This window comes from Mus pahari, unplaced genomic scaffold (assembly GCF_900095145.1).
Source record: "Mus pahari unplaced genomic scaffold, PAHARI_EIJ_v1.1 scaffold_12430_1, whole genome shotgun sequence".
NCBI lineage: Eukaryota > Metazoa > Chordata > Mammalia > Rodentia > Muridae > Mus > Mus pahari.
The window spans coordinates 1-14,597 of NW_018392262.1; the positions used below are offsets into that span (position 1 = coordinate 1).

The 14,597-nt window shown below is 39.8% G+C and overlaps 1 protein-coding gene across 1 annotated transcript; it reads right to left on the minus strand.

Annotated features, from left to right (window-relative positions):
* Positions 1–2,669: 2,669 nt before the first annotated feature.
* Positions 2,670–5,837, minus strand: LOC110314908 (anionic trypsin-2-like). Its single transcript, XM_021189098.1, has 5 exons — positions 5,798–5,837; positions 4,665–4,824; positions 3,547–3,800; positions 3,047–3,183; positions 2,670–2,819 (listed from the first exon to the last, which is right to left on the minus strand). Exons 1-5 carry the CDS (start codon positions 5,835–5,837, stop codon positions 2,670–2,672), a joined length of 741 nt encoding a protein of 246 aa, XP_021044757.1.
* Between the last annotated feature and the right edge of the window lie 8,760 nt (positions 5,838–14,597).

Here is a 14,597-nt window from a genome sequence, read left to right on the forward strand (position 1 = left end):
TATGGCCAAGGGCCATTTCTGAGCCCTGTCCCTGCAGCACTGATCATCTGTTTCCGACAAAGGCCAGAAAGACATCCCTAGACTTTGATGCTCCCTGGGCCAGTTTGGTGGATGAAGTATCCAGAGCTGCCTAGAGCTGGTCCCATCACCTGGGAATCAATGAACAGGTAGCCACTAAGGGGTGAAATCAAGAAAGTTGCCACAACTACTCCTCATGTTTATCACTTGGGAGAGTCAGCCCTGCACATACAGAGGAAACACAGTAGAGCTGGCCTTTGTTACAGAAGTAGTAGATGAACCAGTCTGAGGGTATCAGCTCAGGAGATCTGGCCAGGCAACTTGTCTGCTGCAGTAGGATCTCATCAATTCAAGCAGTCACAAGGGATGACTTCAAGTTCATAAGTGCAGGAGAGCTGTCCCTGACCCTCAGCTGCTGCACCACTCAAGAGAGAAAGTGGGCCCTACATTTCATCTGTGCAACACAGTCGGGTCATTCCCAAAGCATAGGAATATGAGAACTGGCCCTATACCTTGGATGAGCTATCCAGCATAGTGATGGAGAGAGCTAACTCTAATGGTGTTGTTGTGGGAAACTGGAAGGCCAACAAGAACAGCTACCACCCACATCCAGACCCAGGATTATGGGTTAGCCCATTCCAACATCTACCCTATCTATGAACTTCTGGAATATGAGAAGGGGCTCGTGCTGCAAATCTAAAGCTGCAGGATGTGTGTATATATATATATATATGATCCAAATTGATAGTATAGTAAATAGAAGCCAGCATCCTTTAATGAAACTCTTCACTCACTGCAATGAACATTTGCACGTAAAGTTATTGTAAAGGGTAAACTCATTCATTTCCAATGCAAGTGCAAACTTGTATAGCCACTATGAAAAGCAGTGTGGATAAGATCTAAATTCACTACTTCACTGGGAAAAGATGTGAACTTTGAAACTCAGTAACTGTGAGTGCTTGTAGGAGAGATTTTATGAGCCATACTCCCTTGAACTATCACTTTCAATGAAAGCATCTTCAAAAAGTTAACAGTGAAAAAAATGGCCATGAATTCCAGAGGGACAAGCCCCAAGAACACTAAGGAACTAAGGAAAAGAAACACAGTGGAGACTTTTTTTTAATTTGTCTATACAATACTTACTTGAATATTTAAATTTTATTACCAGAGACACTTAAAAATTTTAAATAAACACTGTGGGCATGTGGAAAAAAAGAAGAAAAAAAGAAAGACAGTATGGCACTTCCTATAAAAGATGGGAATTGACCTACATCAATATGCAGCAATANCATTTTTGGACACATACCAAGATGATCATTATTTTTACTAAAGATTTTTTTCAACCATGNTCATTGCAGTTCATTCATTTATTCACATAGCAAAATTATAAACAATCTAGGTGTTAATCAATGGACTCATGAATCAAAAAAAAAAAAGGTTGTACACAATGGAATATAATTCAGGTATTTAAAAAAAATTTGGAGGTAAATGAATAGAAAGGAAAAAACATGAGTGAGGTAAACAAGACTGAAAAAAAGAAAAAAAAGATACATATTTGCTTATCTAGTAATGTGAACTGTTACTGTATGAGAAAGATACAATATATCTATCCACAGAAGTTAGTTACAGAGTAATTAGGGGGGCATGAGGTAAATCTCCCTAAGAAGATGGGGGATTGGTAGAGGTAGGCAATCTGTAAGCTTTTTAAAAAACTTACCATTTCATTCTACAGAGAAAATTGAGGGTCACTTTCTATGTCAGAGGGTGTNAGACCTGAATATGAGTCCAAGTGATAAGTAAACAAATGATGAAATATTTAAACGAACAATCAAGTAAATATGAAATACAAAGAAGAGTACATCTTGAAAGGAAGAAGGGTTTGTTTTCTCACTATAAAAACCAATGAGGAAGAAGACAAATATTTTCATAACTGGTACCTGAGACTTACGGCAAAAAATCTATCCAAGTTTTCAGAAATGCAGCTTAATATGGCTTTATCATTCCTATTCTTCACCTGTTGTTTTGATACTCTATTAGAGGGTGAGTAATCCTATCTCCAAAATGAGTTCTCAATCTTGTGAGTGCAGGTGCAATTGATAATAAGTTATTAAAATATAGACTGCAGTGTGTCATGGTCTAGATTGTGACTCTTTGGGTTTGAAGTCGAATGAATCTCCCACTAAGTCTCAGAACTTCACTGTGAAGGTTTAGACAACAGATATTGATCATATTGGTTGAAATTCAACATTACAGTATCCATTCAAAAAGAAATGGGGATTAAAATTTCCCCTGTTGCCTGACCAATGACATAGTAAATGAATAGGGCTTCAAATGACCTCTTAGTTATGTAGCACTAGACACTGGAAGTATATGAGAATAAAAAGCAATCTACACTGCAGTCCTTCATCTCAGCCCCTGTACAGCATCTCTATCTGAAAAACAAAAGGAGGGCATGCCAAACTAAATCCCATCCACCATCCCAGTACTTCTTCTATGATACTGAAGCAGCATCTTTTGGTTTTCACAACCACACATTTACATGGTAAAGAGAAATAGCAAGGTATTTCCCACAGACAAAAGGATTAAAAGATCATAGACACAGAAAGTAAGGGAAAATTCACTTTATTGGCATAAAGACTTCAAAGGGATACTTAGTTTGCAGCAATGGTGTCCTGAATCCAGTCCACATAGTTGCAGACCTTGGTGTACACACCAGGATTGTCCTTCAGGGCACAGCCATAGCCCCAGGAGACAATGCCCTGGAGCTTTCCATTGCAGACCACAGGGCCACCAGAGTCACCCTGGAAAGGAGAAATACAGTATTGAAGGAAGAGGCACAAGGAAAAAGGACCACATTGCTCTGTCCTGAAGATGCCATTCTAGCCATGCTTTGCTTTCCCTGGTTAGCCCATCCTCTGTTCTGGCTGACATGTTGAAATAACCTCCAGAATAGCCCTCCTCACTTTTCCATGCAGCCACTTCAGGAAACATTTGGGCATTCCAACCCCAATCCTAGGAATCCAATTACCTGGCAGGAATCTTTGCCTCCCTCCAGGAAGCCAACACAGATCATGTTATTGGTGATCTTTCCAGGATAGGAAGCCTCACATTCAGCCTGAGGTAGCACTGGGGCATCCAGGCACTGGAGCAAGTCAGGGTTTTTCACTTTGAGGAAAGGATAAGAAATAAATGTGCTTCAGACCATGATAGACATCAACATTCCAGTGGAGACGACTCTATAGACCCTGGAGCATCCTTCAAGATAATAAAGCCCAGCAAGAAACTTAGATAACAGAATATTCATTATTGATGTCCTTCCTAGAAGTAACAATAGAATATTCTTCATCTGCTCTGTTTACATGCTGGGAACAAGAACATTTTGTGTGCAAATACCTCTTGTACCCACTATAGAAATTCTTGTTATTGTGTAGTTGCAATGGTTTTCCATGTTAAAAGCCAATGGTTTCAGTGTAGAAGCTCTCTTCCTTCTGGAAATTTGCAAAAAAGTAGATTAAGTTTCCTACTCACCACCAAAGCTCAAGGTGTTGCCCCAGCCAGAGATGAGACACTGAGTGCCTGCAGGTGCACAGGAGCTGGGCAGAGCCACAGTGGCAACTCTGGCATTGAGGGTCACAGGGGAAGCAAGTTTGATCAGCATGATGTCATTGTTCAACGTCTTCCTATTGAACTCGGGGTGCTTGATGATCTTGGCAGCATTGACAAACTGCTCATTGCCCTCCAGGACATTGATGTTGTGCTCTCCCAGTCTCACTTGGATGCGGCTGTTGGGAAGAGAACCGAGTTACAATCTTCCTCTCTATTAATGTAAATAGTTCAGAGTTGTTTAACAGGTTTTGCTGAATCAGCTTGAAATGAGGGGGCACCTGGTTTAATATCAGAAAAGTGACAGAGGTGTGAAGGGCAAGTAACCTAGGGAGACCCATTTCCTTTCTGTTTCAAAGTCAGGTAAAATGAATGAGGTGAAGGACTACTATTTGTAAACAAAATAGCTCCCATATACTCATTCCCCTTCTGTGACTTTGCAAAGTATAAACTATACTAATTCCCCTCTTCTCGATGCTGTTACTCTGATCAGTGTGTAATAAGGATAGTCTATCCATGCAAATGTGGCATCTCCCAACTTTCTATGAATTCATTCTCTGTGTTTTTTCCCTATACTTTTAAAATTATAATCTGGCTCCTTTTGATTCGAGTTTAGGTCTAACAGTATCTGGTATACAAACTGTCTCCCATTTCCCTCTTAATAGTGAAACTAACAGAAACACACAATTTCCTAAAATGTTCACAGATTTTTTTTCCACACTCCCTGAAAACTCTGAGTTTATCAGCATGGTATATGCACCAGGATTGCTCTTTGTGAAGGTCTTTGTGTGACTTCCTCTTTGATTCTCTCTATCCTACAATCAATTTTCCTTTCTTTCTTTATCTATATACTTGATGTACTTTGGATGATTTAAGGGTGTGGAAGGCTTATTATTCTGTAATCTTATTCTCTCAAAATCAGGAAATAATTAATTTCTTTCCTGTGACTCTTCCCATTCACCATATCACATTTTTTCTTGCCTGATCTTATATCTGCCCAAAGGTCAAGTGTGTGTTCTGTACAGTCAGGGCCCATCACTTACGTCTTGTAGCAGTGAGCTGCAGATACTACCCACTGGTCATTGATGAGGGAACCTCCACAGAAGTGGTAGCCAGAGTTAAGGGACACCTGGTAGGGGACAGAATTCTCTTGGCAGGTGTATCCTCCAACAATCTTGTCATCATCATCCACAGGGAAGGCAACTTGAAAAAAAACAAGAAGACCACTGAGAAGACAATTCCTCGTGGTTTGGAAGGTGGAGTCCTCAACTTTCCCCTACCTAGTGGCTGTTAATGAATACAAGAAGAGAAACTAAAGAGGTAACAGTGTATCCCTAGTAGGCATAAGTCAGTTTGTCTGACACTAAACTGCAGTACACAGCACTACAGGACAATAGGAAGTTACTCTCAAGGTGCCTGCTCCTTGAAAGGTTACCAGGGTCATAACCATCAATGCTCTCAGCCTGCAGAAATATGGTGAAGAGACTGTTGTCTGATCTACATTCTTTGATCTGATGATCTTCATTCATTGACCCCATTTGGCTAACAGAGCTTTCAAGTGTTTTTTCTGTTTGGAAGTATTTTGCAAAATATGCTCAGTGTGTAAAGCTTTGTGTACCCACAAATTATTGTAACTTGATTCTATATATTAACAAAATATAGAGAACATACCTTATGTATGTCAGAACAGTGTGATGTTACTGCTGAAATCATTGATCTTTATTTTATTGCATGTTTTAAAGTCTTAAATTTACTTTAATATTTTAAAAAATATATAGTAGCAAAATGGCCTTCCTAATACAAGTCACTGTTTCAGTCACATAAAGTAAGTATTTTTTGATATTAGTCTCTACATTAATGGGGATTTTAACTTTCAACTCTCTAAAGGCAGCCAGGGATTAGGTAACCTCAGGTGCTGGAACCATAAGGAATCCTGCTTGTTCATTTCCTGCAACCTCCTCTTCCCTTCCATTTCTAGACTCTCTGACCACATTATACATGAGAGAGGAAAGGGTAATAAACTAGGCTGACAGAGAAGCCTGAAAGATTGGAAGCAGAGTGCTGCTGGAAGAAGAAAGAGGACATTGGGTTAGAGATGGGGTGAAAGGGCTGCCTTGGTGGTGGGGTCCATAGCTTCTAGAAGAAGCAAGAGCATGGGTTAAGGCATGGAACTCACCAGCAGTTCCCACAAGGGCCAAGAATAGGAGTGAATTCATTGTAGCAGAAGGTAGTAAGCACTGGGGGAAGCCTGTCTTTATACCCCAATGTAGGGAGAAGGAGGTTCCAATGGGAGGGCCCCCACTGCTTCTACACAAACACACCTGTGGTTTTCCCTCTTGCAGAGCCTTACGTCACCTGTGCTGTTTGTCTGCTCTGTGACTAGGTCAGGTACATGTGATAGGGAAATATTTCATCCTGTTGTAGGCATGGATAGTGGATGATTCTTGTAAACAGGCTTTGCAAAACAGTGGAAACATAGACTCTACACGTGCATCATAGCCTTCTTATGTTCATGTAAAGAGTTTATGTGGTAAAAAATGGACATCTTCATTAGATATAACCTAATATTATGGGAAACATATTTATTAACGTTAAAGAAGACCTGTCATTGGTATATATTGGTGGATATTCAAACCTCTTGTCCCGTGTGAAAAAAAAAAACAAAAAAAACATGGTATCTGGATCTAATAACTATGAGATTCTTCTTATTATTAGCTCTAGAATAGTTCATCATATAGAAATAGCATATACATGGGCATGGACATCAGAGTTACAGTATTTAATAGCATGTCAAATGGAGAAATAGACGTGGTTTGTACTGTAGTTTTATTTGGCTCTCCTTCCTAACCAAGTTCATACAAGAAAAGTGTTTTGAAGTGTGAAGAATGAAGTTTAAGTAGGAGATTCCTTAATATGTTCCAGAGATACACCAATCCCACATTCTCCTTTCTTGTCATGGTCATCAGCTCATTTTTCTGGCTTTTATGAGTCCATTTTCATGGTTCCATTAAGAATCTGCACTTGAGAATCCCTTATTTCAACAAAGTCATCTGAGATACAAGTCTATAGTCGACAGAATGTATAAGAAAGGACTAAAGCAATACTTGGTCTGATTTCTGTTCACAGAATTGCCTTCAGTAGAAAGATTACTTTATTGAAAAGAATTGATTAACACAAATGAAGATGAAAAATATAGGAAAATTGTGATATTTTTTAACCACAGTATTATAGTTCATAGAAAACATTTCTGTAAAATATCTATGAATATGTTTTAACAAAGCTATTGTGCCCAACATGAAAATTTTTTGAGATATCACCTGTCTAGAGGGAGCATATTGAAAAATGATAAGTGAAGTTATATCAAAAGTTATGAGCTAATTGGAGGAATCCTTGTACAGAATCTACTCACTTTTTCAGCTAGTCCTATCTCAGTAGTGTTGAAGGACAAGAACTAGTAGAGCTCATGATTAACTTCTCTCAAATTAGAAAATTAACAAATGTTCTAGTGATGCTGAACAAATAGGAAAAGTGTGAGTTTAGAATCTAGTGATTGGTTTTGACATGCTCCTCATGGAGAATTATGAAGGAAATGGACACCAGAATGTACTGGGTATAGCACCCCCATGAGGCCTATTAATATCTTCTGTAACCATCTCTGGCCTGACTCATACAGCTATACAACATATTTGGTACTCACTGCTTCCCTGAATCCCATTAAATGGCTCATGGAGACATGACTAAGTGGAGTACTGTTCTATTTGTAAAATTTCTGGAANCTTTTCAAGACATTTAACATAAGAGGCATGTACTACATAGCTTAATGTGTGGAGCCTCACTTTCCTTTATAAAAACTGGAGTATGGTAAGGATAAAAATGAATTATCTCTAATTAACGAAGAAGATACTAGGACTTAGATGGCTTCTTTTCTTTTTTCATTTTTTTTCATTTTTTTTTTGCCAAGAACTTATCTAAACCTGGCATATTTTCTCAGGGCACCAAAAGGAAGTGGAAACTCTTGTGAAATGTGAGATTTGCCACAGGTGGCATCTAAAATGCTAAGCAAGCCAGAGGTCCCTAAGAGATAAGTTAAACATCTGGCTTCTTCTGGATTCCTCTCTTGGAAGAGTTGGAACACCAAATTTATAATTTACCTGGTACTGTGCCTCAGAGTCCTGCCTTATCATGACCCCTCACCCACCTGAGTTATGTCTAACACAAGGCCACTTACAGCCACCTGAGAGGCTGTTAGGATATTAGACAGTAAGTGAATTTTCTAAAGTATAGATACCATGCAGTTGTTTTGTTTAATTTTTCTTTTTGCTGTTAATTATTTCAATTATTTCTATTTCAAACATTTTCCCCTTTCTGGTCCCCTTTCCACAACTCTCCTATCCACCCCCTTCTTTGCCTCTAAGAGGGTGCTCCCTCACCCACCCACCCAGGCATTTCTACCTCACCCATCTAACATCCCACTTCTCTGAGGCATCAAACTTCCACAGGATCCAGCACATCCCTTCCCACTGAAGCCAGACAAGGTAGTCCTCTGGTACATATGCTGGGGGCAGGGGGCACAGACCACCCATGAGTGCTCTTTGGTTGATTGCTTATCCCTGAATAATCTGAGGGGTCTGAGGGTCTGATTAGTTGATACTCTTGTTCTTCCTATGGGGTTGATTCCTTTTTCAGCTCCTTCAGCTCTTCCCTAACTCTTCCATTAAGGTTTCCAGGCTCAGTCCAATGGTTTGCTGTAAGTGTCTGGATCTGTCCTAGCCAGGTGCTGGCAGAGTCTCTCACTGTACAGAGGACAATAATGTCAGGCTCCTATCTGCAAGCACATCTTGACATCACCAATAGTGTTGGGGTTTGACTGTGTACCTGGGAAGAATCCCAAAGTGGGGACGTCTCTGGCCTCTCTTCTGTCTCTGCTCCAATTTTGGTTCTTGTATTTCCTTTAGACAGTGTACTGGCTAGCTTTGTGTCAACTTGACACAGCTGGAGTCATCACAGAGAAAGGAGCTTTAGTTGGGGAAATGCCTCCATTAGATCCAGCTGTGGGGCATTTCCTCAATTAGTGATCAAGTGGGAGAGGCCCCTTGTGGGTGGGACCATCTCTGGGCTGATAGTTTTGGATTCTATAAGAAACCAGGCTGAGCAAGCCAGGGGANGCAAGCCAGTAAAGAACATCCCTCCATGGCTTCTGCATCAGCTCCTGCTTTCTCACCTGCTTGAGTTCCAGTCCTGCATCCTTTAGTGATCAACAGCAGTATGGAAATATAAGCAAAATAAACCCTTTCCTCCCCAACTTGCTTCTTGGTCATGATGTTTGTTCAGGAATAGAAACCCTGAATAAGACAGACAGGAACAATTCCAAGTTAATATTTGTTAGATGGGTGTGTGGCTCCATCTCTAATCTGGGGGTCATGGCTAGCTACTGGAGGTGGTCTTTTCCCCACTGTTGGGCATTTCCTCTTCTGTCAACACGATTGGGTTCTGGAAGCCTCTCAGAGACATGGTGACTGGATTTCCTAGTGGTTCCCTCTTTTCACACCCCACACTGCTGCATATTTCTGTTCAGTCTCCTGGTCCCCTGGGCTTCTGTTCTGTCTTCTCCCCACCCCCACAAACCTCATCCTGCTCCCTTTTCTTCCCTTTCCCTCTCCCATGCTTAACCTCTCATGAGTATTTTCTTCCCCCTACTAAGTTAGATTGAAGCACCCGATATACTTGGGCCCTTCTTTCTTGTTAGGCTTCATAGTATCCTCGTATCAATGAGTACATACCATGTATATCCTTATGAATCTGGGTTACTGAACTCAGGATGATTGTTCTAGACATTAGCCTGCAAAATTCATGGTGGTCTGTTTTTTATAGCTGAGTAGTATTCCATTGTGCCATATTTTCTTTATCTCTTCTTCCACTGAGGGACATCTGAGTTGTTTTCAGCTGAATACCATCAGCTACTAAAATCAATAACTTTATATCCCAGATGCCATGGATGCAAAATGTTCCCAGGACCCAACGAGGATGACATTAGCCAGTAACCCAATGAAGGGGAGATAGAACCTGTAGACACCATATCCAGTGGTTAGGCTCAGACTCTGGTTGAGGGATGGGGCCACACATCTCAAAAATATTGAACCAGAATTGCTCCTGTCTAAAGCAAATTCAGGGACAAAGAGTGGAGCAGAGACTGAAGGAAAGGCCATCCAGAGACTTCCCCCGCCCCAGACACTATTTTTGATGCCAAGAAGTGCTTGGAACCTGATATGGATGTCTCCTGAGAGGCTTTGTCACAGCCTGAGCAATACAGATGCAGATGCTTGTAGCCAATCATCAGTCTGAGCATGGAGATCACAATGGAGAAGTTAGGAGAAGGACTGAAAGAGCTGAAGGGGTGGGAAATGCTATAGGAAGAACAATATCAACCAACGAGTGCCCCCAGAGCTCCCAGGGACTAAACCACCAACCAAAGAGTACACAAGGAGTGACCCATTAATGGGATGAGAAGCCCTTGGTCCTATGGAAGGACTTTGGAAGTTGAACTAAATGTAGCTTTTTATTATGCTATGGCTAGTCATGCCCCCCACAGACTCATGTGTTTAAACAAGCCTATAAGGGCAAAGAAGTGGAATGTGTTGATTTGAATATGCTTGGCCGAGGGAATGGCATTATTAGGAGTGATGGAATTGTTGGAGGAAGTGTGTCACTGTGATGGTCAAAGAAGAAATCCTTCTCCTAACCATGTGAGAGCCAGTATTCTAGCAGCCTTCAGATGAAGATAGAGAACTCTGAGCTCCTCCTGCATCATGACATCCTTGATGCTGCCACACTCCCACCTTGATGAAAATGGACTGAACACCTGAACCTGTAAGCCAGTCACAATTAAATATTGTCCTATGTTATGGTGTCTATTCATAGCAATAAAATATACTGTTACCTCATTTTCAGATAAGAAGTATCTATAGATATGAAAGGAATGACTTCTGCATAGCTGCTTGGGTAAAAATGTAAAAATGATACCTGAAACCTTCATCTTGAAACTGAGCTTTTTTTCTATTATGTTGCTAAAGAGTGGAGTTTATCTGGAGTTTCTATAGTGGCATGGACAGCTTAAGAATAATTTTTCTCTTTATGCCCACAGAGAAATATATTCTTCATCCTTCATCAAGGAAAATTATTTTTGCAATAGATAGTGCCGCGGACTGGCCTCAGTCAGTCTCTCAACCCATGGGGAACCAGGATTTCAGTAATCTGGTGGACAAGAAGTTGGCAAAAAGTGACAAACAAACACTGACACAGAGAGATTGCTGTATCTGAAAGTTATTTTTCAAAGCGAGCATCAGACTTACAGAAGAAAAACAAGAAAGCTAGATTTGTCAGCCAAGGTACATTGAGATTCATAATGGTTCTTTATACAAAACCAAGAAAGTGCACAGAAAAAAGTTAGCAGGAGCCAGGCAGTGTTTACAACTGAGAAAGAACAGTCCTATCTAAAATCAGCTATTCACAGGATCCAGGTGAAGGGTTTGATGCAATACTAACCTATTGTTAAACCCACAACCATGGGTACCTTAGTAAATACCTAAGTATTTAAGTATTCCCACAGAAGAGCACACCAAGCACAACAATTGGTTGGCAGGAACATCTGGAAAGCCCAACAATGACTAGCAAAGAATGGTAAGTTGTAAGAACACCACACAGCATTGTCCAATGTCTGTTGGGTGATATTTATAACCTTTCCAAACATCAAGTGTTCTTTCAAGCATCCATTCTAGCAAAACAATACCTGGTTTTCAGAATACTCCTAAAAATATTCCATGCATATGTTCTCTAAAAAATATCCTCCCATGTATCTGCTTCATCAAAAATATCCTTTCATAAAACAGTTCCAGAGAAACATCACATGAAACAATTAAGTATCCAAAGAAACCAGAAGTTTCCACTTTATTCCCCTGTTCCACCTACTGGGTGTTGGCTTCCTCTTCTGTTCCCATCAGCTGCTTGATGGAGCTTCTCAGAAAACAGCTATGCTAGGGTCCTGTCTGCAAGCATAGAAAAGTATGAATATATTAATACTAATATAAATACCAGGGGTTGGATCTCCTCCATGAGATGTGTCTCAAGTTGGACCAGTCATTGGATGGCCATTCCCTCAATCTTTGCTCTATCTTTAGCCCTGCAAATACCTTGAAGCAGGACAAATTTTGAGTTGAAGATATTGTTGGTGGATTAGAACCCCTGTACCTTCATTGGAAAGCCTACCTGGCTACAGGAGGTGGCCACTCCAGTTTCCATATCTCCAGTTGCTAAGAGTCTTAGCTTAGGTCACCCTCATTGGCTCCTGAGATTTGTCCCCTTGGCAGGTCACTGATACTTCGCTCAGGTACATACCCACCAATATGCATTCTATCCCAGTCCTCTCCTGTCCCACTGTCCTATCCTCGCACATGATCCCCACTCCTTTCCCCCTCTCCTTCCACTCTACACTCAGGTCTCTCTCTCCAACCTCCTCCATTGTCTATTTTATTTTCCTATATGGCCTATGTAAGAGATAGAGACATAGCTCTGTAATATAATCAGCAGTGGCCTGACATGGTCACATATTCTTTTATAGAGCCATACTAACATTTAACAGAGTGAATCACATTTACCTAACTTGAAAAAGAGCCTAATATTTTATTAAAGATGCGTTACTATAGATCTACAGTTTAGAAAAAAAAAGATATAGTTATTGAGAAAATAAGACATACTAAATATGGCTATGGACTACCAGGAGAGAATGGCATTTACAAATGGAGAATTTCAGTATAGTATGAAGTATCTTTTCTAATAGGTTTCATTCTTAAATAGGCAATAAACATAATTTACTTTGATGCTGAATTTAAATAATTAGAAGGTTGAGGACAGTCAGGTTTATCAGAAAGAATCTTTCGTTCTCACATAGAATTTAAATTTTAAATTTATTTTCTATTTATCTAGATGAGTTGTAAAGGGGATCACTTTTTCTTGAGCTGTTATTAGATTCCAACTGAATCAAGTTGTTCATATGTTAATTTATTTTTATTCTTATACAGAATCTTTTTTCTAACCAAGCTCTTGACTTGTTGATATTTGCAGTGGAAAATGTGTGAAATTTGAGGAGGAAATATCTTACATTGTAGTAGAGTAGAGATGTACATGAGTAAGAAGGTCAACTTCTGCATTAGTTTCAAGATATTAACTCTAGTGTTCATGTCATATCAAGGATATCCAGGAAACATTTCAACATACAAACAATGCTGACTCTATATACCATGTATTGGCATTGTTGCCTTGGGTATTTATATAAAAAATTTAGCTACCTTGCATTCTAGATCAAATAGCCTGTGAATGAAGTCTATAATAATTTGGAAGAATAGGTTTGAGCAACATTTATCCTGAATTCTGAACAAGAATAATGTACACATAAAAATGGAAAATGTATTGCTATTTCTACTATACATGTAACAAGAGTATAATGCCATGCTCAGTCAGTGGTGAATTCTTTTTGTATGTGATCTCTCCCCCCCCCACCCCTTTTAACTAAGTAATCACTGAGATTAAGCTTTCATTTTTGAAGAGTATAAACCAGACATAGAGGAGCTGTACTTAAATTGATTATCAGCTTGTGTCTATTTATAAGATCTAATTGGAGTATCCTTCCATTAAGAGGCTTTTCTCTCTACTGGTCACAGATATATGGAAAAATACATTGGAGGTAAGATCATGTTTGAGTTCCCTGAAAAATAGTGATGGTTCTGGAGCTGTCTATTAACATAGGAGGAATGTGGCTAAAATTGTGGCAATTAGGTCTGAGAGGTGGGAAAATGACCAGAAGCTGAACAAATTCGAAATCAGAAAAACAAAACAAAACTGCTGAAAGTATCAATGTTGGCCTCATAGAATATGTTTTGATCCTATTGTTGGCATGACAGTATGAGCTTCACATTCCTGAACAGCAATTCATAGTTATAATATCTACATGCTGGCTCTCATTTATTCGCTCCTTGGCTTAGCCCTATGTGGAAGGTCCGTCATATTACTATCTCTATCAGGCTTTTCAGACTGTTCACATACTTTTATTTTTAATATCTCTTTTAGTGTGAGGTATTCCAAAAGGAGTGATGTGAATGGACTTCTATTTCCAGAGAAATTATCTAAAACTGGCATGCTTCCCCAAAGCCATAAGTGGATTATGGTAATTATTGGAGCTTGTGAGACTGGGCCCAGGTGGCAGCTNAATTCTCTGCTGACAATCAAACCAGAAGTTCCAATGGAACACACTACACACCCATTTTCCTTCTGGCATTTGCCTTCCTGGAAGAACATGAATGCAGAATTTTCCATTTCCTTGGTAGTGCACTATTTCTTACCACACTGGATAAGTAAGTGGGTAAATCCATGTGTAGAAGGGATTAATTAATTATGAAAACAACTCGCACGATCATTTTCTTATATAAAGTACTAGCCATTTTATTCACATCATCTCTTAGTCATCCATTCCTTTTTTTCCTGTGTCTTTTAATGTTCTATATACCTATTTTGTAATTCTAAGATTTTAGGCATAATATTTCTGTGCACTGTGTAAAGATTATTCTCATATTATTCAAATGCTGATTTCTCTATTTCACTACGTTTTCATATGAATACAGCACTGTAAGATTTGTGTTAAGAGTGTCCTGTCTTACAATAGAAATAGCAACAAAGTCAACTAACATAGGCCCATGGGGACTCACATAGACTTAACCATCAACCAAAGAGCAAGCAGGGCTAGAACGACTTCCTCGCCCAATTTGTAGAAGAAGTGTGGCTTGGGATTCATGTGGTTCCCCTAAAAATGTGGAGAGGGGGCTGTCTCTGACACTGTTGTGTACCTTTGGATCCCCATTCTGCACATGTACCACCTTGTTGAGTGTAAGAGGAAGAGTAGATGCTAAGTCCTGCTGGTACTAGGTGTC